At 46.0% G+C, this 22,821-nt stretch overlaps 4 protein-coding genes and 2 long non-coding RNA genes across 9 annotated transcripts; 2 read left to right on the forward strand and 4 right to left on the reverse strand.

Moving 5' to 3' along the window:
• The first annotated feature begins 1,893 nt into the window (after nt 1-1,893).
• Nucleotides 1,894-5,165, forward strand: LOC120659600 (probable 1-deoxy-D-xylulose-5-phosphate synthase 2, chloroplastic). 2 transcript variants are annotated; one of them, XM_039937794.1, is made up of 3 exons: nt 1,894-2,140; nt 2,254-4,188; nt 4,466-5,165. In XM_039937794.1, exons 1-3 carry the CDS (start codon nt 2,066-2,068, stop codon nt 4,610-4,612), a joined length of 2,157 nt encoding a protein of 718 aa, XP_039793728.1. In that variant the 5' UTR covers nt 1,894-2,065; the 3' UTR covers nt 4,613-5,165. The 2 variants fall into 2 exon arrangements, with proteins under 2 accessions (XP_039793728.1, XP_039793729.1); XM_039937795.1 differs by having other exon boundaries at nt 2,257-4,188; nt 4,466-5,149.
• A 4,303-nt stretch (nt 5,166-9,468) lies between these two features.
• On the reverse strand, nt 9,469-11,828 carry LOC120658697 (protein NRT1/ PTR FAMILY 2.11-like). Its single transcript, XM_039936935.1, has 2 exons — nt 11,256-11,828; nt 9,469-11,171 (listed from the first exon to the last, which is right to left on the reverse strand). The coding sequence occupies exons 1-2, from the start codon at nt 11,661-11,663 to the stop codon at nt 9,657-9,659; spliced, it is 1,923 nt and encodes a 640-aa protein (XP_039792869.1). The 5' UTR covers nt 11,664-11,828; the 3' UTR covers nt 9,469-9,656.
• Nucleotides 11,829-12,208: 380 nt separating this feature from the next.
• On the reverse strand, nt 12,209-15,191 carry LOC120659604. 2 transcript variants are annotated; one of them, XR_005669115.1, is made up of 4 exons: nt 14,588-15,191; nt 14,094-14,146; nt 13,765-13,855; nt 12,209-13,560 (listed from the first exon to the last, which is right to left on the reverse strand). It is a non-coding gene; the product is annotated as an uncharacterized LOC120659604 (long non-coding RNA). The 2 variants fall into 2 exon arrangements; XR_005669114.1 differs by having other exon boundaries at nt 14,094-15,186.
• Nucleotides 15,192-15,553: 362 nt separating this feature from the next.
• LOC120659605 lies at nt 15,554-22,008 on the forward strand. Its single transcript, XR_005669116.1, has 2 exons — nt 15,554-16,035; nt 21,593-22,008. It is a non-coding gene; the product is annotated as an uncharacterized LOC120659605 (long non-coding RNA).
• On the reverse strand, nt 16,846-20,020 carry LOC120659601. Of its 2 annotated transcripts, XM_039937797.1 has the most exons (7): nt 19,383-20,020; nt 19,245-19,302; nt 19,039-19,114; nt 18,927-18,999; nt 18,226-18,312; nt 17,904-18,032; nt 16,846-17,162 (listed from the first exon to the last, which is right to left on the reverse strand). In XM_039937797.1, the coding sequence occupies exons 1-7, from the start codon at nt 19,980-19,982 to the stop codon at nt 17,040-17,042; spliced, it is 1,146 nt and encodes a 381-aa protein (XP_039793731.1). In that variant the 5' UTR covers nt 19,983-20,020; the 3' UTR covers nt 16,846-17,039. The 2 variants fall into 2 exon arrangements, with proteins under 2 accessions (XP_039793731.1, XP_039793730.1); XM_039937796.1 differs by having other exon boundaries at nt 18,927-19,114.
• LOC120659603 lies at nt 20,175-21,369 on the reverse strand. Its single transcript, XM_039937798.1, has one exon. The coding sequence runs from the start codon at nt 21,099-21,101 to the stop codon at nt 20,211-20,213; it is 891 nt and encodes a 296-aa protein (XP_039793732.1). The 5' UTR covers nt 21,102-21,369; the 3' UTR covers nt 20,175-20,210.
• Nucleotides 22,009-22,821: the final 813 nt, after the last annotated feature.

Genomic DNA, 22,821 nt, shown 5'->3' on the forward strand with positions numbered 1-22,821 from the left:
GGAGATACATTTAGTCCGGGTTGGTAACACCACCCAAGACTAAAGGGTCCTTTAGTCCGGGTTGGTGTCACCAACCGGAACTAAAAGGGTTGGGCTCTTTTAGTTCCGATTTATGGCTCCAACCGGGACTAAAGCTCCCCACTGCCTCCTAGGCGTTGGACTCGGGACTAAAGCCTTCATTGGTCCCGGGTCTAATGATGATCGGGAAATATGTCCAGGACTAAAAGCTATTTCTGTAGTAGTGATGTTTAACATTATTCAATACGCTCCTATTAGAATAGACAACATGTATATTACATGTGTGTGTGTAGCATGGCCAGAAATATTTATAACGAAGCGCATCGACTCCGTCTACGGAGGAATATCAGGTTTCATGTGTTGGCTACGCGACTTGTCTCTGCGTGCCGGGCCGAGTCAGGACATGTGCTTGGAAGTCAGAGTGGGCTGTGCTTAGTTTCTGAATGAAGGGAAATAGTATTGCTCTTTGGGATCGATACCTGGAGTTTTCGTATTCCACATTCCCTCCTAAAATTGAAGTATACTTAGTTATTTTCTTTATTTTTTTGCATATCGTATTAGGTTTTTCCTAGTCAAACTTATCCAAATTTTACCAAGTTTATAGAAAAATATAACAACATCTATACTGCCAAATATATGCAGTATCAAAATATATTTAATAATATATTCAATTTGGTATTGTAGATATTATCGTATTTTTCTATAAATTATTGGATTTTGTCAAAGTTGGATAAGTTGGACATAAGACAAATCTCGTATGACATGTAAAAAACGGAGAGAGTATCCGAGAGATCATGTGAAGTGTCGGTAATTACTTAGAGTGATGTATACTCCCTCCGTCCTAAAAATATAACAAGTTATTCTAAAATTCAAAATTTATCCCAAAAAATAAGTTATCTTACCCTATTCAGAAAGTGCATGTGCATGTAAGAATCGATTGATGCCAAATATGAATAATAAATAGGGGCAAACAAGATCATTTTACAATCTTATTAATTTGTCCTAGAATTTCTAGAATAACTTGTTTTTTTGGGGATGGAGGGAGTATATTTTACAGTGAAATGAAGATAGTAAACTTAAATCCGTATCACTGGGAAGCAACCTGCAATAATGGAGGAGTAGTTAAAGGATGGCCAGGCTAGATGTGGATTTATTCTAGGATAAATTTTGTAGCTAAAGTTGATTGGTCAAGGGAGTACTTTACAATGTGAAATGGTATTTCTACATAGGTATTCAATAGTATTTTCTGATTCAGCTAATTAATTATAATGGTACGCCACTCTAGTTTATGTTTTATTTTTCCCCTAAATTAATTAGGTAAAATGCCAATTTAGTTCATTTTATTAACTTATTGAGTCGATCCAATAACTCAAAATGTTTATGACTTGCATCCATTATTACATCTTCGAATATGTATTAAGATCGTGCATTTTCTCTCTGGGTTGGGCCATCCTCTACTATTTATTGTACTATAGGGCTGTTTGGAAGGAGCCCTCCCAAAATAGCTTCATTGGTAAAACTAAAGCTGGTGAAGCTAAAAAAATGTGGCTTCATCTGACTTCTAGTTTCTTTTTTTTTTATCTCAGCGCAGCTTGTAAAATGACTTCACGCTACAGTATCTCGAATTGTGCAAAAACAGCCGAAGCCGAGGCCGATAGGAGCCCTCCCAAACGGACCCTATACTAGCACATAATCTCGCGAGATGCAGCTTCCCACGAACCATCCTGGGTTTCTCGCCTTCTCACCCTTTTCCTTCTCGTTTTCCCCTTCCACGACTTTGTTTTAATTTCCTTCCTTCGGTTAATCGCTCGCTCATGACGTGTCGCTCGGCTTCCCGTGCCTATATTAACCCGCTTCTCCCCCTGCTTCGCCTTCACGCCTCGCTCCCTCTTCTTCCTCCTCCTCCATCTCTTGCCCCAGCGCAGCGTCGCCGTCGAGAGCGAGGTACACGAGCTAGTTTCCCACAACAACCGCAGCAGCTAATCACAGCTGTTGATCGCACGCCGAGCTGCATTCTTGCACGCTAGCTAGACCCCTGCCTCCAACAATGGCGCTCCAGGCATCGACGCCTTCCGTGTTCCGCGCGGTCCCGGCCACCGCCCACGCTCCCTGCCGGCGGCAGGTACGGCCCGTGAAGCGGAGAACGACGGCGCTCTGTTTCTTTCCCGTAGATCGAGTCCCTTTTGCGTCGATGCGTGCTGACGATGTACTGCGACGGTTTTGGATTTGTGGCAGCAGTTTCAGGTGCGCGCGAGCGCGGCGGCCCAGAGCGCCGGCGGCAGCAGCGGCGGCGCCGACGGGAAGATGGTCGTCCCCAAGGAGCCGAGGCCGAGCTCGGCCCCGTGGAAGGTGGAGTTCTCCGGCGAGAAGCCGGCGACGCCGCTGCTCGACAAGGTCAACTACCCGGTCCACATGAAGAACCTCTCGACCCCGGAGCTGGAGCAGCTGGCGGCGGAGCTCCGCGCGGAGATCGTGCACACGGTGTCCAAGACCGGCGGCCACCTGAGCTCCAGCCTGGGCGTGGTGGAGCTCGCCGTGGCGCTGCACCACGTGTTCGACACCCCCGAGGACAAGATCATCTGGGACGTCGGCCACCAGGCGTACCCGCACAAGATCCTCACCGGGCGGCGCTCCCAGATGCACACCATCCGGCAGACCTCCGGGCTGGCGGGCTTCCCCAAGCGCGACGAGAGCGCGCACGACGCGTTCGGCGCCGGCCACAGCTCCACCAGCATCTCGGCGGGGCTGGGCATGGCCGTCGCGCGGGACCTCCTGGACCGCAAGAACCACGTCATCTCCGTCATCGGCGACGGCGCCATGACCGCCGGCCAGGCCTACGAGGCCATGAACAACTCGGGCTACCTCGACACCAACATGATCGTCGTCCTCAACGACAACAAGCAGGTGTCCCTCCCCACCGCCACGCTCGACGGGCCGTCCAAGCCCGTCGGCGCGCTCAGCCGCGCGCTCACCAAGCTCCAGTCCAGCACCAAGTTCCGCCGCCTCCGCGAGGCCGCCAAGACCGTCACCAAGCAGATCGGCGGCCCGACGCACGAGGTCGCCGCCAAGGTCGACGAGTACGCGCGCGGCATGATCAGCGCCTCGGGCTCCTCGCTCTTCGAGGAGCTCGGCCTCTACTACATCGGCCCCGTCGACGGCCACAACGTCGAGGACCTCGTTGCCATCTTCGAGAAGGTCAAGTCGATGCCGGCGCCGGGGCCCGTGCTCATCCACATCGTCACGGAGAAGGGCAAGGGGTACCCGCCGGCGGAGGCGGCGGCCGACCGGATGCACGGCGTCGTCCGCTTCGACCCGTCGACGGGGAAGCAGTTCAAGTCCAAGTCCCCGACGCTGTCCTACACGCAGTACTTCGCCGAGGCGCTGATCCGGGAGGCGGAGGCCGACGACAAGGTGGTGGCCATCCACGCCGCCATGGGCGGCGGCACGGGGCTCAACTACTTCCAGAAGCGCTTCCCGGAGAAGTGCTTCGACGTCGGCATCGCGGAGCAGCACGCCGTGACGTTCGCGGCGGGGCTCGCCACCGAGGGGCTCAAGCCCTTCTGCGCCATCTACTCCTCCTTCCTCCAGCGCGGCTACGACCAGGTGGTGCACGACGTCGACCTGCAGAAGCTGCCGGTGCGCTTCGCGCTCGACCGTGCGGGGCTCGTCGGCGCCGACGGGCCCACCCACTGCGGCGCCTTCGACGTCACCTACATGGCGTGCCTCCCCAACATGGTGGTCATGGCGCCCGCCGACGAGGCCGAGCTGATGCACATGGTCGCCACCGCCGCCGCCATCGACGACCGCCCCAGCTGCTTCCGCTTCCCGCGCGGCAACGGCATCGGCGCCACCCTCCCGCCGGGCAACAAGGGAACGGCCCTCGAGGTCGGCAAGGGCCGGGTGCTCGTCGGCGGCACCCGGGTGGCGCTCCTCGGGTACGGCACCATGGTGCAGGCCTGCCTCAAGGCCGCCGAGGCGCTCAAGGAGCACGACGTGTACGTGACCGTCGCCGACGCCCGCTTCTGCAAGCCGCTCGACACGGAGCTCGTCAGGGAGCTCGCCGCCGAGCACGAGGTGCTCATCACCGCCGAGGAGGGCTCCATCGGCGGCTTCGGCTCCCACGTGGCGCACTACCTCAGCCTGGCCGGCCTGCTCGACGGGAACCTCAAAGTAAGTAGCTAGTCCACATCAGCAAACGCTTTTTTCGTCATTTTCAGTTCAAATCCGGTCGAAACTCAAAAATTCAATTTTATTCGATCGATAGCTTTTTAAGATTTCTGATGAACTGGTCGGCGCATGAAACTCATTATTCATTTTTGCGCGATAGCTTAGCATCGCCGAGGATATGTAGTATCATGTCGGTCGTTGCAATGCAAATTGTTAACAAGAATATATGTACATTATTAGGTCGCTATATATGCTAACCATGTTCTTGTGTTCTTTGCAGCTGAGATCCATGTTCCTGCCGGACCGGTACATCGACCATGGCGCGCCGCAGGACCAGATCGAGGAGGCCGGGCTGACGCCGCGGCACATCGCCGCCACCGTGCTGTCACTGCTGGGGAGGCCATTGGAGGCCATGCAGCTCAAGTGAACGATCGACCACCATTTGTTCAGTTTCTTCATGACCTTGGACACACACACCCCCCCCATCACCAACTGTTAAATAAAATTAAAGCAAATAGAGATGAGTTCAAATGTGGACGTCTTCATGCCGGTGGCTGCCACCTCCATCCCTGACCTAGGATCCCATGCTCACATGGATCTGTCTCAAGGCTAGTAGTCCTAGATAGAAGATGACATGGCAAGGCCATGCCCCATGTGTGTACGTGATCCTTGGCATGTTGCAGTGCTTCCAAACGCAAGAGGATAAAGGGGTGGTGAAACCGTGAGACGAGGCATCGCCATGCTTTGATTCCTGGAGCAGTGAGGTGGATTGCCATCCTAGCTCGCTGCCAGCTGCTGATCTTTGTCAGTGGCACCGGCATGCATGGCCCACACACATGCCAGCTGATCTTGCAATTGTTGTTTTTTTCCCTTTTTTTGTATAGGATGCATTCATGAGATGACAAGCATATGTAAACAACTCAAAAACAATGTAATTGTACGTGTTCAAAAACAAAGAAAAAAATGTGTCAGTTTCTGTCTCTGCTGAGAAAGACGGATGAGCACTGGCTTGTCTGGTGAGAAAAGGGTCAATTGCCATGTGAGTTGTGATCTCCTCCCGTTGGGTTTTGTCCCGGTGCTATCCTGAAGGCAATGGAATCATGCCAGTGAAGGGGGTTAGCATCTGAGAGTGTGTCGTTGAGTGAACATGCAGCAGGATATTCCCAGGTGCCTGGTTTTTCTATAAGAACTTGTCTGGACTCCCCAGTAATTGCAAAGTAAGTTCCACTAGTGCAGAGATTCTCTATCCTAATGAAGCCATGGCCGCCATCTGTGGATAGAGTTTATGTGGAAAGGCTTCTGATCTATTGGATGATCAGGTGCCAATGTCAGCAGAGAGTTAATTACTAATTAGTAGCATATGCTACGAAAAGAAATGAAGCTCACACTCACATGGAAACAGGCCTAAAGCAAGCAGACACTGCTAGACAATAGGGGAGGGTTCAGAAAACATGTGTTCTGTCAGAAATGGTACTCTCAGCATGTGAGATTTAGGCTCGACTGCTGAGCATACATCCAATCAAATGACAATAACATTTCAGTAAACATTATAAGAGAACAGGATCTACACATTTTAGTATACATGTTGATGTAATGATGCTTTTTTTAAAAAAATGGTGGGTTATGAATACCATGGACATAAATAAAAATTGGAGGTATCCAATGCTGCATTTGCCTTTTGCATTAGTTTCTGAATCTGAAACGTCAGGCATAGGTGAGAAAATTCAAATGATAATGATAGCTATAGAAGTTCAGTAAACTACAGTATTCATACATCAAGTAAAAGAACAAAACAATCACTTCACACAAAACAAAATGTCCCAGTCATCGTTCCAGTACCACGTGGAAGGAAATCTTCAGAGAGAAAGAAGCACGTGACATGGAAATGTTTGGTAAGAGGTTAAAAGCAAATGCGCACGAATATATAGCCACCTTGGTCTGAAGCCAACAGTGAAGCATTTCTAAGACGATCTAGGAAATAGTACGCTTCGATTACGTCTTCTGAACAGCATGATTGTTTCATGTAAATTATACCGAAAACCACACATTAAGATATTATAGCGGCATGAACTTTCTGAGGCTGAAGGTGCAGGACTTTGACAATTCATGGGAAAGGGGACAAAAAAGGAACATGAAGTCACCATTCCACAGCATGAGTTCCCCAATGATCACACTTTTGAATTAAGGCGCCTTCGTTCTTTGCCTGACCACTGACCTGAGAGTTTGAAACGCACTGATAGCGACCACTGACCAGGACTACTTGAGTGGACAGAACTCACATGCTTTGAATTCATGTACACATTCTGAAAACATGGGAGGAAATCCTGTCAGCCAGTGGTAGCATTCATCTGCATCTGCTTACTACTACTGTTAGCCGGACGAAGGCGGCACGGAAGATTCAGAAACATCTCAAGCTGCACAGCAGATGATCAGTACCATGAGGAGAACTTGTCGATTCCATGCAAAAGTTCTCTTTGACATGGCTTGGAAGTTGGAATGAGAGAGCAACTAGGTTGTGCCTTTCCTGTAATATGGGCTTTGTAGGAGTGGTACATGGTGCAAACCACGGCTAGATGATGCCATTGTGATGTGACTTGTAAGACACACCGAACTCTTTTTTCTTCTTAATACAATGATATGCAACTCTTCTGCATATTCGAGAAAAAAGAAATGAGGGAGCAACAGACTGCGCCTAGGCTACCTCTAACGATAAGTCATTCAGTTAAAATAACTGAATAGCTATATTGGAGAAGCATTGCATGTTGTAGACTATTGACTATTGACTTGAGCATTGGAGCATTCCTCAACACCACATGGGGGCCGTCGTCAAAGCATTTCGATGAACAATTTCTCTGGTGGCGACAAATCCGAGCTGTCAAACACGAAAGCGAAGTAGGAAGGTACTGATTGATAGCAGTAACTGGTCCATGCACATGTTGTAGAGATCAACTTTCAGAAGCAGAAGGAACACGTGTGTTTGAAACGGTGAAATGTTTGTGAGAAAAAAGTACTTCACGAAGAGCATAGGTTATTATTGCGGTATTTTAGGATAATCGGTATTTTAGGATAATCGGATAGGAAATATTTTTAAAAAAAATCCTTAGTTAATGCCACAAAATACAGCTTATACGAAAAGGAATTTTAGCCTGAAGATGGCATGCGTAAACCAGAAACAGCCCTTCTGACAGATTTGTACATTGAAGTTGAATTCCACATTTTTGACATTTCGATACTTTTGAATTTCCACAGCAAATTTGAATATGTGAAGTAAATTTGGTAAGAAAATATGCCTTCTTGTATAGGATTACCACCTTAAAATGATTGTTATCAAGGTTATTAAAACGATAAAACGACGAAACGAATAGAGGGTAGATTTTAACGAAACGATGGACGTTTTATCGTTTAAACGGATGTTTTAACGTTTAAACGTCGATTTCACAAGAATGTTTTCTCGTGAAAACGTCGTTTTCACGATGTTTAAACGTCGTTTTAATAACCAAGATTGTTATTGCTACATCATCTTTTTTTTGAGATACTGTTATCATCATCTTCATCATTATTAAAATGTGGCCGGCCCACAGTGGGGGTGATTTGTATCGTTTGATTAAGACGGCCCATTCCATTTTAATCATCAAATCACCGTGTTGATTAAGACGGCCCATTCCATTCTAATCATTGTGGGCTGGCCACATTAGATTTGGGCTCTCAAGGATGGTGGAACGAGAGGATTTTTTTCATTTTTGTATTTAAAAAAAATTAAAATTTCAAAAATATATGGCAGTTTCGAAAAATTTCAAAACTATACCCCTGTCGCCCCTTGCCTGGGCGACAGGGGGCCTGTCGCCCTCTGGCTGGGCGACAGGACCTAAATGTAAAAAAAATTACATTTAGGTCCTGGCACCCGGGACGCATTAAATAGTGAACTTGTAAAATCAATATAAAATCGTAGAAAAATCGAAAAAATACAAACTCAACTGTTCTGGATTCTATGAAACAAGATCTACAACTTTTGTTATATAAAGTTTTTCATTTGATCAATGGATCTTGCTCTATTTTAAATACTAGTTTAATGCACTTTTATTTAAATCTCAAGATCCATCCTTTGGATGTAGGTCACCTTTGGCTAGAGTGTTTCATATGGTGAGCATAGGCTTGAAAAAAATTAGTAGATTCAGAAAACATTTCTAGAATAAGTTTTTAAATTAAATCTTGCAATATGTCTAGTTTAAATGGGTTATTTATCCATGCTGCTATACTGAGTTTTAGAAGCCATAACTTTTACAGTACCATTATTTTATTTCCTAAGAGCTATAAAAAAAGTTTGGTAAATTTTAGATAAACACAACTAGACCAAATGAATTATGACTAAGGTAAATGCACTAAATCAAGAAAAATAGTTCTTGTACCTAGAAAAATTTGAAATAATTCATTTGGTCTAGTTGTGCTTATCTAAAATTTACCAAACTTTTTTTGTAGCTCTTAGGAAATAAAATAATGGTACTGTAAAAGTTATGGCTTCTAAAACTCAGTATTGCAGCATGGATAAATAACTCATTTAAACTAGACATATTGCAAGATTTAATTTAAAAACTTATTCTAGAAATGTTTTCTGGGCCTACCAATTTTGTACAATCCTATGCTTGCCATATGCAACACTCTGGCCAAAAATGACATGCATCTAAAGGATGAATCTTGAGATTTAAATAAAAGTGCATTAAACTAGTATTTAAAATAGAGCAAGATACATTGATAAAATGAAAAACTTTATATAACAAAAGTTGTAGATCTTGTTTCATAAAATCCAGAACAGTTGAGTTTGTATTTTTCCGATTTTTGTACGATTTTATATCTATTTTACAAGTTTGCTGTTTAATGTGTCCCGGGCGCCAGGACCTAAATATAATTTTTTTTACATTTAGGTCCTGTCGCCCAGCCAGAGGGCGACAGGCCCCCTGTCCCCCAGGCAAGGGGCGACAGGGGTATAGTTTTGAAATTTTTCGAAACCGCCATATATTTTTGAAATTTTAATTTTTTTTAAATACAAAAATGAAAAAAATCCGGAACGAGATGGGCTTATTTTTCTGTGGCCTTTGACATTCAAATGGCTAGAAATGTTTCATGTTCCTGGCAGTGCTACCTCTTCAAAATGTGGTGTTGAGGATGGGAAAGAGACTGCAAGAGCAGTTCTGTGCAATGATTTGAGGTTTTTATTGGAAGTAGTTTCCTCCGCATGCAGTTATTTGAACCTACTCCTAGATATTTAAATGATTTTTGTTCGAAATTCGTTGCAATAGTCATCTGATTATGACCTACTAATCTCCAATGCTACCACAATCTAAAATTCTAAAGAAAATGTACAAGTTTATTGATCAGGTCTCATCAGACCATCTATCTCTACTGTCTGCTGGAGTATGTGCTGCCAGGCCACTACTAGAGAGAGAGAGAGGAAAAGATAGCAGCAGGCTGATCTCCTAATTAGCAGGTTGATCTCCAACCACTGATCTTGGCTGCCATTGATCAATCACATTCCCATGTGCATCTTGTTCACCATGCTCCTCCTCCTCCTCCTCCATGCCCTTGTACCTGTACCATTTGGCGCACGCAAGGAACACGAAGAAGTTGACCGCGCCGACGAAGCCGATGACGAAGTAGAAGCAGTCGAGCTTCCCCCTGTTGAGGTCCTCGGCGAGCCAGCCGTCGTCGCCGTCGGCGGAGCCGGCCGTCGTGCGGTGCACGATGGTGACCAGCAGCCCGCTGAGGTAGCTGGACAGCGCCAGGCCGCTGAAGAGGAGCGAGCCGGCGACGCTGCGCATGTTCTCCGGGAACTGCTTGTAGTAGAACTCCATCTGGCTCACCTGGTTGAACGCCTCCGACAGGCCCAGCGCCGCCAGCTGCGGCACCAGCCAGAACGCCGACATGGGGGACACGCGGCTCTCCGCCATGGACCCGCCGCTCGCGGCGGCGTGCAGCTCCGCGAGCTCGCGCCGGCGCTGCTCCGCCATGCCGGAGATGAGCATGGCCACGACGGAGAGCACCATGCCCACGCCCATGCGCTGGAGCAGCGTGATGCCCTCCTCGCGGCCGGTGAGCCTGCGCAGCCACGGCAGCAGGAGGCGGTCGTACAAGGGGATCCACACGGTGAGAGCCACCATGGGGAAGACGGTGAACGACGCCGGCGGCACCTCGAAGCCCCGGGCGCCGCCGACGCGCCGGTCCGACTGCGCCGCCTGCAGGATGACGTAGGTGTTGGTCTGCGCGAACGCGACGTAGTAGACGATGCAGGTGCCCCAGACGGGCAGGATGCGGAGGACGCACTTGGCCTCCTCCACCTGCTGCAGGCTGCACAGCCGCCATGGGTCCCTGGCGGCGCCGCCGGAGCCGTCGACCTCGCCCTTGGACTCCACCACGGCGGCCTTGTCGAGGAACCGGAACTGGTCGGTGTAGGGGAGCCTCGACACGAGTGTGCTCGCGTGGCGCGTCCGGAAGAGGGACGCGGCGGGGTTCGCCAGCGCCGGGGCGCGCCGCTTGCGGAACGCCGCGACGGTGACGCGGAGGACGCCGGCGAGGGGCACCCCCTCGGGGCGGACGCGCACGTACAGCCCCGCGCCGGCGAAGAAGAGCGCGCAGGAGACGAGCATGAGCGCGGCGGGGATGGCGAAGCCGATCCACCAGCTCACGTTGCTCTGCACGTAGATGATCGCCGTCGACGAGCCGCAGACGGCGATGGTCAGGGTGAAGTAGTACCAGTTGAAGAAGCTGTTGATGCCGCGGCGGCCGGACTCGGTGTGCGGGTTGAACTGGTCGGCGCCGAACGGCAGGCTGCACGGCCGGATGCCGCCCGCGCCCACCACGATGAACAGGAACGACAGCACCAGCACGGCGAACTGCCCCCTCGTCGCGCCCGCGCAATGCCCGTCCGCGCCGGCGGCGCACGGCGGCGGGTGCAGCGCCGGCACACCGGCCGTCAGCGTGAGGATGATCATGCCCTGTTCTCATCATTTCATCAAAGATTCAAGAAATCAAGTTCGTCGGCGACGCCGGCCGATGGCGGAGGAAGGCGGGCGGCTTACGATGAGCGTGGCGACGCAGCCGACGCACACGGTGGCGTAGCGGCCGAGGTAGAGGTCGGAGGCGAAGGCGCCGAAGACGGTGGCGAGGTTGGTGGTGCCGCTGAAGGCGTTGAGCGCGACGGCGGCGCGGACGCTGGTCATGTGGAAGACGGAGGTGAGGTACACCATCAGGTTCGCCGCCGTGCCGATGCTGCCCAGCTTCTCGAACGTCTCGTTGCCGATCACGAACGGCATCGTCTTCCACCCCCGGTACCGGACCTCCCGCCCGGCGGCGTCCCGCGGCGCCGCCGGCGCGGCCGAGTCCAGCGAGTCGTAGTGGCCCGCGCCGTCATCATGGACCGCGAGGACGGTGTCGCCGGCGGGCGCGTCGGGGTGAACGCCGTCGCCGGGGACGGAGGGGCGATCCATTGCCGCGGTTCCTCGCCGCGGTGGGACACGTGGCGGCTGTTGGCGGTTCTCCAATTTGTTGACCGCCCGGGGAGAGTGCGTCAAGGGATCTTGGAGTGGTTTTGGCGGTTACTACTTCTCAGCGGCGGTGGGGTCGTCTGTCGCTGCAGGTGGGACCCGGACTGGGCGTTTCTGCCGGGATAAGTCGGGTATTTAGAGACTGACAGGTGGGACTAATAAAAAATGAAGAACCGTTTGGGCTGCACTGCACGAGGGTTGCTGCCAACTGATGCAACAACATTTCTATAATTCTGTTCGGAAATGTTTCTGTAAAGAACATTTTTTTAAAATAACGGTAGCTAATTATGACACTATCACAACATGTTCTAATTATTTTCTATTTTATTTTGTTAGTTCAGCTGATAGCTGAAATGTACTTTAAGCGTGCAATGTTGAATTTCAACTGCAGGTTAAAAAAATTGACTATCCATCCTAAATTAATTTTAAACATAAGTTTAACTTCTAAGGATATCACACATACGGCATAAATGAGCTCACAGTGTTCATTGATCAAATTCTTATTCCTTTTAACAAAACCCTTACTCCTATAGGTAATAAAGACTGCAAAAAAAAACTCTAGTTGCACTACACTATGGGTATGAAGTGAGTACCCAGGGAGAAAGGGAAGAGTGAAAGCAAGAAAGAAAAAGAGAGAACAGAACATAGGAAAGGAGAATAGAAATAACTATGCCTCTTTCAGTAGAAAAGTTGAGTTTGGTGATGCCATTTTTGGCTTTTTTTATCAATGAGGTAAAGAGCAACGACAAAATTAGAAACAACCAAATTCTAGTGATGAATATTCATTAAATTTGCTCACCTACTCCGGTGACCACCACAACAATAATGATGGTTTTGCCGCCGGGTATAGTTCAAGGTACTTGGTACCAACGAATCTGTGGGCAGTGGGCACCGATTTCTCTTCCTTACATCTTCTCATGCTGCTATTGTCAAATACTCCTACAACCAACAACACTTTTGGCATCACTGCAAGGAAGCCCATGAGTCATTGCCCTTAGGTTTGTTGCTAGCGGCCCTTTCTATATGGTGTTGCCCTCATCCATATCCGACCACTGCAATAGGTGCATGCTGCCCTACCTTTTGCGACTTGTAGAGCTTAGATGGATTACTGATGGAGACAATCACCAACATGTTGACATGGTAACGCCTATAACATCATATTCCATCAAAGTAACATTAGCAATCCCAAATTGAAGACTACCAAATACGCCTAATTGCAAGGTACAGAGAGCTTGCTTGGTTAGGATCCAAAATTGAGACAATCACCAACATGTTGACATGGTAACGCCTATAACATCATACTAGAAATGTTCGTGGCGTTGCCACGAATGGCCAGTGTGGTAGCTGGCTTCAACATAGATGGGCCTTTTTGACTGTGCTGTAGTTTTCTTTTGTTTGAGGGATTTTGCATAAATCTAGGTAAGAATTGTATTTGAAGTAGGTCCTGGTTTGACCATTGGTCGAAAGGCAGTTCAGGTGGAACAGAACAATGTGGCGAATGCCCTGATTCGGTAAAAGTAAGAACCACTAAACTGTGGATACATTGTGGGCAGCGAGTTGTAATACAGCATATTGGTTGCAGTCTAGGCATTGCAGAAATTCATATACGATGGCCTAGCACAGGCAGTTAACATAATCTTCGTGCACAAAAGTTAGGTATGGTAAAACCTGATGTCACCTCGTATATCTTGTTCTATGTATTGAACTAAAAGATACTTAGTGAGAGTGTGTGTTAACAAAAGTTGTTTCTGCAACTTAGCGAAAGCAGCTGTCGACATTGCCGTTTCCTGCACACCAAAATGTCCTTCCGTTTGTGTGCCTTGGTGTTAGATGTGTAGCCCTGCCAGAGGGAGGGAAAATAAGGAAAGCTATATATGTCAATTAAAATAATAAATTTTTTGAAAGTTTGGAATTTTGGGAGTAGTATGTATATGCAATAGAAATGAAATGGTAAAAATGGATAATGTGAAGACTATTGGAGTAGTACGCGGTCAATGGAATTGGTTGGTGAAGCTTGCAAGTACAAACAGTTGGGATATCTTACCTTTGATCATTCTTTAATTTTAAGCTTATTTCTTTGCTGTTTGTCATGCTTCTTGTTGTTGTCGCCATGGTTTTCTGTACTGTCCCAAGCACTGTAATTATTTGAAATATTATTAGAAGCACTGTAATTATTTTTGTATACTTTGTATAGTTTTTTAAAATTCTTTAAGGTTTGCAGGACAACAAAAAGAAGAGATGATAAATTAGTAACTCATGACAAACCAGTAGAAAAATGCATATGTTGTAATAGATAAGAAACAAATGATGTAATGTACATAAAAATAGTAATACAAATAGGTGAATAATGGTTAGTTAGTTAGTATTACTTACCTTTTTTCACTCCTAGTCGTCACTTCTCTCGGATCAGTTGGTGGTGTTGCTACCTGTAGATACATGTAAAATTTTTGTTAGTATAAAGTGTGTAGAAATTAAAGTAACGGAAACTTACATAGTAGCACATAGTAATCTGATTGGAGGTAGTCTTGTATAAACATAGTTGAGGAGGAATAGAATACAGGGGCCTTTTGGTTTATGTGCAGGAGGGGAAACGCTATGAGGTCAAGGAGTCGAAGTGTGAGGCGTGGGCTACTGCTGGTCCTGTTCCTCCGCGAGAGAAATCCATTGGTAGGTACACTTTGTCGACTCTAAAATTAGGCCTCTAAGCAGCATACTAAACGGGGATAAGCACCAACCATGCTACTGCAAGCCAAAAAGTTGCAATGTACCGCTGGATCAAATTCAGCTGCTAAGCTGCCGCTAGCTGTATCGTTCAAGGTGGACTAAGCTATGCAAGAACAGCTACGGCAAGGCATTTCGTCAAACACCTTGCTTGCAGTTGCAGGGCAAGGAAGGGAGAGGGGAGAATCCAGAGGTCGTGGTTCCCGGGCACGTAGAAGACGGCCTCGAACCGCGCCCTGAGCACCCCCATGCTGCGCTTGAAGTTGTCCCTAGTCTCGACCACGTCCCCCGTCACGACGAGCGCGTCGACGCCGGGCCCCGTCCCGTCCGCGACCTCCGCGCGGGCCGGCGGCCGCCTGGGCCTGTCTACCGTGGCGACCTCGACTCGCCGTTCTTTGCTGCATGAGCATCCTGACGTTCGGGGCCGCTGCCCCAGCACGGAGGTCGAGGGGCTGGTCTGCGCCGCCATCGTGGTGTGCGAGGAGGCGGCCCGCGGCGCCCTTTGGCACGGCCTAGTGCCTAGAGCCGGCTCTGTGCGGGATCCAAGCGGGCGGTGTCCAGCCAGCGCGAGCGAGAGGTAAGGGCGCCGTGGAGAGCCTGGACACGACGGAGGAGGTGGAGTGTGAGGCGCGGATAGGCCTCCGACTGCGAGACGACGCGGCGGGAGAGAGGCTGAATGCCATTCACCATTCACTCCACCTGGGTGAATAGCGGATGGATACTCCAAGAGTCCGATACGGAAAGAAGGATCACGATAGAGAAGATGACGTACCTTTCGTTTGAGGGGAGATTTCTCTTGCGGTGCGATTGTGACAGCACCAGGAACGGGAAGAGAAGATATGAGCGTACGGGAACGGATGGTATAAGGACACGGGGTCAAAAAGCAGTCTCTTCTAGACGGGATTTTCTCGATACTTCACGAAGCCTTTGGAACTGCACGCATACGCAAGGCACGTTGCATTGCTGAACTATAAGCCTACGCAGCGCACGTTGCACCGCTCGATGACGTCCGTTTGATATCCAACGCTAGATGGAAATTTACGTGACGTGGCCCAATGACGTGCCCTCTTTTGGTGCGTGAATCGTAAGAAGAGATTCCATCAAAGTAACATTAGCAATCCCAAATTGAAGACTACCAAATACGCCTAATTGCAAGGTACAGAGAGCTTTCTTGGTTAGGATCCAAAATTTACCCTGCCAATACTAGGCCAGGTTAAAAGCACTATCGGCACCTAGCTCTCCTCTGTTTTCCCCACGCTACAGGGCAGCCAGGCGAGAGAGAGGGCGAATAGACTTTCTCCTCCACCGATCCGCCGGCCCCCCCTCCTCCGGCGTCCTCGCCGGCGACGGAGATGAGGGGGGTGCCCGGCACCTCGGCGGGAGGACCTGTGTAGCTGTAGGATTAGTCCTTAGTGCTTGTAGATCCCGCCGGCGACTTTTATATCACCGGCTAGGGTTAGAGTTTCCTCTTCGCTTCTCCGGCGGCGGTGGCGGCGACGGCGTCGTCTCCGGCGAGGATCGAAGGAGGATAGGTCTCTTCCAGGCGGGTTTCGGCGTTGGCGCCCTCGGTGGTGCGAGCACCGGCGGTCCCTCTGTGAGTTTTGTTCTCCTCTTTATCTTTTGCGAACGGTGGGGAGGTTTCTGTGTCTGGGCTGGCGGCGTCAGCAGCTCTGGACTGCTTTTCCGGCGGCCGGCTCTCTCCGGCGGCGGCGGAATCTCTCTCCTCTTCTGGTTCTCGTTGATGGGGCTGCCGAAATCCGTTCAGTGGAATCGATGCGTCGGGGTGGAGTCCTGGCGTTGGCTTATGCGGCTCATCCAATGCGTGGAGGCTCCCATCGACACGGAAGATGGAGTTCTCTGGGCTCCGGCAGCCTACGGCGGCCGGAATCGGATAAGACAAGGAGTCTCTGGTAGTTGTAGTGGCGTGTCATTTTCAATTTTGCCAAGGGCTTTTCTGTAAAAGTTTGGGGTTGTATTATGCTCCTTTGTTTTAATATATGCCCCTCCTTTCGCAAAAACAAAAAAAAAACTAGGGCAGGTTAAAACATGGGCATGCCAAAATTTATCTGCCAAAACAAGGTACAGAGAGCTTGCTTCGTTAAGATGACAAACCTAGGGTCTGTTTGGCAGGGATCCAGCTCCGGCTCCACCGGCGGCTCCTGCTGGAGCTCTACCAAACACTCTAAAAGTGAAGCAGCTCCATACTGTAGCAGGTGAGAAGGTGGAGCAGCAGCTTTGCCTGCGAGGTGGAGCCGGTGGAGCCACAAAAACCAGCTCCACCTGCTCCAGCTCCGGCTCCACCCATTTTACAAGGAGCCGGAGCCCTCCCAAACAGGCCCTAGGTTTGTCATCTTCCAGGATTCCAACTTCAATTAAGCTATATTTTGTTTTCCAACAATGAAGATTTTATGGGAAGAAATGAAGCAAAGTAGAAAGCTATGGCAGCCAACATCCAAAGAACATAGTTTGAGAACCAAGAATATACATCGATTTACATTGAGCGGCTGGAGCTAAGTTAACTGGATGACAATATTCTATCTGGATAATTATATATATAAGCTATCATAAAAAATAAATAAGCTTTCTCATAACTTTAATTCATGGGTTCTGATCCCAAGCAAATGCTGTGATCTTGCCTTGGGAGCTTCCACTTCTAATGCGAGCTATGCATTGCTTTACAGCATCATGGTTCACGTGAAAAATGAATTTCATGTTGCTTATCTGTAGGGTAAAAAAATATTTAAAAAAACAGCTTGGTAAGAGTTCAAAATGCTAAGCATGTAACTTACCAGGGGACAAGAATTAGTTGGAAACAGAGCACAACATCTACTTGTCATTGCATTATTTGTGAATCACACTTAAAAATCTCCTCCCAGTTCCAATTACTTTTCATGTTCACATATGTTCACATGAGTCATGATTAGTGAGCAAAACAATAGAGAGGAATGAAGAAAAGGCATTATAAACGCAAACTTTGACTAAGTTTAGCAAGTCACTAATTTACTACAGTTGAATAGCATCAACTATTCAATATACTGAAAAAGGAAAGGATGAGGTCTCTTTCTGGCTCTGGCTCATTTCTCCACTATTAGCATGCTTCTTATTGCCACATGCAGTTACATAAATAGGTGTACAACATATCATGTGAGATATGAACTAATGAACCGCAAATGAAGGAATAGCTAGTAATGTAGCATATCATCTTTAGTCAGTTAATCCGAAATAACTAGAATGCTTGAGTGCTTCAATCTTATGGTACAACAAAGCCGCAAGTTGATACGAATATGCATAATTAATTGGTTTACAACTTACAAGTCTTGCAGCTATATAACAAAAAGGGAGCCAGTACCTATAGTACTAGGGTATGGATCTTTAGTACACCACTGACATTTATCACCAAATGATGAATTGGTATGAAGAGCAAATTCCTAGCATAAGAAAGAAAAGAATGAAAGACCATACCTCAAGTAACGAGTCTGAAATTAAGCTGATACGTTTGTTACATGGTACTTCTTTGCTATTCACAAAAATTGAAGGCTTCCCTATATTTTTTATGTAGAAAGTTCCACCATCATCCATCTTGATAACTGCCTGTACATCAAAATACAGAATTGCAAAGAGAAGTGAGCAATAAGGGCAAGATAATAAACACACGAGGGTTTGCAGTTAGCCCGAGCCAACTTAAAAAAGAAGGGGAGAAATCCTGAAAACATAACTAGATACTCCTTACAGCATCAAAGCTTCAATCAACCCAATATTTTAACTTTACAAAAGGCCCAATTACCTGTCGACGAGATATTTTATTTGCCTTTCCTTCCTTTCCCAAATCGATATCAACATGTACCTCTCCTGTTTCTCTCCCAAGAGTTACCTGCATTAGAAGAGGATCAAGCATACTTTTAAAGATAGCATCAACATAATAAAGAAGCACATTTCAAAACATATCAACTGCAAACAAAAAATTTTAACCTGCAAGGTGATATTTAATCTTGCTATTTAAAGACTCTTTCAGAATTCAAAAGGCAGAAAATAATAACAACTAGGTGCGTTTGACAACCAACAATTAAGTGATGTCTCTTGACACAAATAACATTTGGAACAAATAGAGATGCCTAAACACTTCAAGTTCCACAACAGAGAATACATCCATGGATATATTAATTATTCCCGCTGTACAAGAGTATGTAGCTCTGCCTATTTGGACATTGACACATCTGTAATATGAACAAACAAGCTTCACTATGAATTTTAACAGTAATATAATAGCAGAAGTCATACTATTAACGAAAGTCCTTCTCATAATAATTCTAATGATACTTTTATCATGTGGCCAATCGAAATATTTTCTACATATTTATCTATCTGCAAGTTAAAGCTAAGGAAGTTTGGACAATCAAGATCCAAAATGTCATGCAATTTTTTAATTTTAGGAGTATCATATTTACTGCTAAGAAATGAAGGTTCAAATATAATGCTTAATACTACCTCAGGATCTGTTATGTAGAATTTCAATCGTTGGCCATAAAGAACGGCGAAAGCACCCTTAGACATGATAGATCTGTTCATATAAGAGCAAGCACCCTTAGACATGATAGATCTGTTCATATAAGAGCAAGCCCCTTTCTCTAATTTTATCAAATCCTTCCTGCTTTCAGGATACTGAAACCTTGAAACTGATGATACAAATAGCCCAAACAAAAAGAACTGGTTTTAGTGTCTGTAAGAACATAACAGATAACAACAGGACACATTAACAAAAGTTTCAACAAAAATGGACTTTTATCAGTGTCCCTTTACATTTACCTTCTGGTTGGATGAAATCGGATTCTTGATCCCACGGAATCAGGTCCTGATCAAGTATCTACAGTAAGTTTTTGAGAAGTCAGAAGCTCCAAGGTATGCAAAACCATGTAAATGCAACCAAGAAAGAACTATATGTACCAATGCTTCTAGATCAAAATAGTTAGGAACACTATTCTCACTGTCAGATCCTTCTGCTTGACTCAAAGTTGAAACAGTTCCAATGGGATTATGAAATTCTGTATCTGGCAATGCATCAGACAATTCATAGCTTTTGATAGCAGTTTCACTGCCTATTTTGGGTTTATCAGAAAGAAGTTTGCCATTCATTTGATAGGGGCCTTGAATTGACTTGTTCAAAGTCAAATTATGCAAATTATCACAATACTCATGTTTAACAAAACCAGAAGCTGTTTCTTCACCTCCATCAACGGAACGCGGAGCTGAAATACACATGTCTGCATTTCTACCACCAAAGTCATCATGCAGGACAAGTGGCTCATGTCCTATAATGCTACCTTCATTAAGAGACACCATTGTATTTTGCTCTAGGATGGCTGATTCCAGCTTTATTGGTGGTGATGGTGATGAAGGTTGGGCATTTTCCATGTTTATATGTTTGGCGAGAACCAAGCACACATCATGCTGAGAATCCTGGTCCATGGTGGAGGTGGGTTCTAAAGAGGACTGACTAGGCATATGATCATTGAAAGGGATTTCAGAATCTTCTGTGTTCAACATACACTCAGCATTATGTTCAGGATAAAGCACCGCCGATGAACCAGGTACAGTGCCCACTCCAGAAACATCTGCCACATTTTATTTCCTTTGGATCGGATCTATGTGGTTACCACAGTTGGTTGTGGCGAAGGTATGGGACCCGAGATCTTTCTGATTTGTGTCCAGTGCAAAATCTGTAAAGAGTTCACCGCTGAGGAGCCCAAGGTCTTCTTTCTCACTGAAACCCTTTCAATGGGAATGCATGAATCCACCTTCTGACACCATTGCACTGCATAAACCAGAATCAGGTATTACACTATCTAAAGTTGCCTGAAATGCAAGTGCGTCACTTATATTTGTTTCCGTTCTCTTATCATCAGAAAGTATAAGAGTTTTTGGTTCCAATATACGCGTATCTGTCAGCATATCAGGTGAATTAACACCCAGAACAATACTCCAAGTAGGAATGCTGGGCTCCAGGGAACACCATTTTTCACTAATTGCTGTGATTGATCTTGGCTCACGTGATAGTCCTGTGCTGTTCCCAGAAAATTGGCTATTCTTTTCTCCATCTTGATCTTGATCAATTCCCAGTACAGCCTTTAATCCTTTAGCTCCATGGTCCAACTGATCACTAAGATCTGACCTATTATCTGTAGTGATTATACTACTTCCACTGGTCAGACAATTCTTCATGCCATCATATCCATATAACTGGTCTGCATCTGCATAGCCATGCGGGCTTTCATCCATTACCATGCTGCCATCAAAATGCTCTGTATGGAATGAGTATTGTCCATTACCATTGGAATGTACATCTTTTCTGACAGAATAGTGTCCACCCATAAGCCCATAATCACTTACAGCGGTTACTGGTGGATCAACTTTGTGAACCAAATGATTGCCTCCACATACACAACCACTGCCATCAGTAGAATTACATGAGCAGAGTGCAATAACACAACCAAAATCGGCAGATGAACATGGTTCATGGCAAACTCTCTTTCTTATTGCATAATACTGATTCTTTACACTATCCATTTTCCGCTTGCAGAGGGAGAAGCATTTTGTCTTTGAGTTGAAAAGCTTCACTGTTTTAGCAGGATCGGAGACTGAAAGCTCCATCTCATACTTGGCCATGTGAGCAGATGCTTGTGCTGAGGTCTCTGAGTCATATAGCAATGAATACCAGCGATCCTGCAGTTCTTGAAGGTTGAATTTATGGGAGAAGCATACAACTCCTTTAGCCAATGATTCCAACGAGGATAACACAGAAGCAGTTAACACTTAACAGTGTACAAAAAATGATAGACTCTTGTAAAGTAAAATAAACTTAACCCTCACAGTAAAGAATTTTCAAAGTACGGATCAATTAAACAATCAATGACTTCACCCAAATATAGAATGTCAACTGCAATATATCAGTACCACTGTTACTATTCTTTGCCCTAACATATCAAATGTACAAATCAGTCCACATGCAAATATAAAGTATGATGTAGTGTATATCGAGTATGTCCAACATTTGAAGTTGTAGTCCATGTTTAATTGTCCACCATAGAGATGTACACGTTCAAGGTGTGTTAATAGTATTTTGCTTTTTAAATTTGTTTACTTATTCATTTGCCTAGGTCAACTTCTTATCCAAGCTAAGACCACGAAGCCAACGACACAGAATGAAAAGTTGGGAACATAAAGATAAAGGTAATCAAGGGATAGCAATGTTCAATGCTGGAACTCCAAATGACCAACAATGTCACCCTAACATTAGTATTCATTTGCTTTCACTCATGCAATCCTAACACAGTGTACCGCTTTCGGCTAGTGAAAAAGCTGGCTGATTTCGGCTAATTCAATAGTGTTATGTGAGAAAGAATAAGCCGGAATAAGCCGAAAGCAGACAAGCCGAACAAGTCATGGCCATACATAAAAGTACAAGGTTTTAGAACTACTTTTGCTAGATATGGTAGTGAGACTCCACGGTTCGTATGCGATGTATGTCAAATCATTGAAATAATGAAATGAAAAAAAGTCATTTTTCTTTTCATGAGTTATCACTTATCACAGTGCCCATTCATGGCATGAGGAACAGCACCAATAATGACACAATGTGGTAAGCATGATATTGGCAAGATGGCCCTGCGTGTTCGGAAAAAAAAAATTGGCAATACGGCTAATAGATTTCACATTATTTTGTGCAAGCTTTCCATGAGAGGAGCTAACTGCATAATAAATAGACAATGAAAATGAAAGCATTAAAACCATTGGCTCGCATATGTTAACAGCATGGAATTGTGTAGAACTGCAATTCTTTACTTGTGTAATACATAAATGTAAATTCTGACACACAAAATATGGCTTTAACGAGCACCAGTAATAGTTGACTAGATCCTACAAAAATGGAAATTTCTCAGCACAGAACACCAAAGATGAGATTGGACACGTGCTAATAAGTAGAGATAAGAAGTAAAGTAGAAAAATAATTAATGAAACAAGTTAAGTAACAGAACACTTTCTAAAAAACAGAATACTAATAACTTCTCAAGCTTGTGGCGAATCTAGGTAGTACGGTAGTTAGTAAATGCAACTCCAAGAGAATAGTTCTTTTACAAATAACCTTGGTACACTAAACAGATCGAGAAAATTGCAAGACAACAAAATAGTAGCATCAAAAAGCAGCGGAACTGACACATACTATCACTACAAGTCAATTGTTGCATCAAACTGACTCGAATCTTATTACCAAATTGTCCAATAGATCCTAAAAATTAAAGGCTGTGTGTTCATATAGTACTCACTGCAATGTATTGTATCAAAATCCACACCCCTATATTAAAAGAGATTGAACCGTGACCGTACA

The sequence above is a fragment of the Panicum virgatum genome, chromosome 2N, assembly GCF_016808335.1.
Source record: "Panicum virgatum strain AP13 chromosome 2N, P.virgatum_v5, whole genome shotgun sequence".
Classification (NCBI taxonomy): domain Eukaryota; kingdom Viridiplantae; phylum Streptophyta; class Magnoliopsida; order Poales; family Poaceae; genus Panicum; species Panicum virgatum.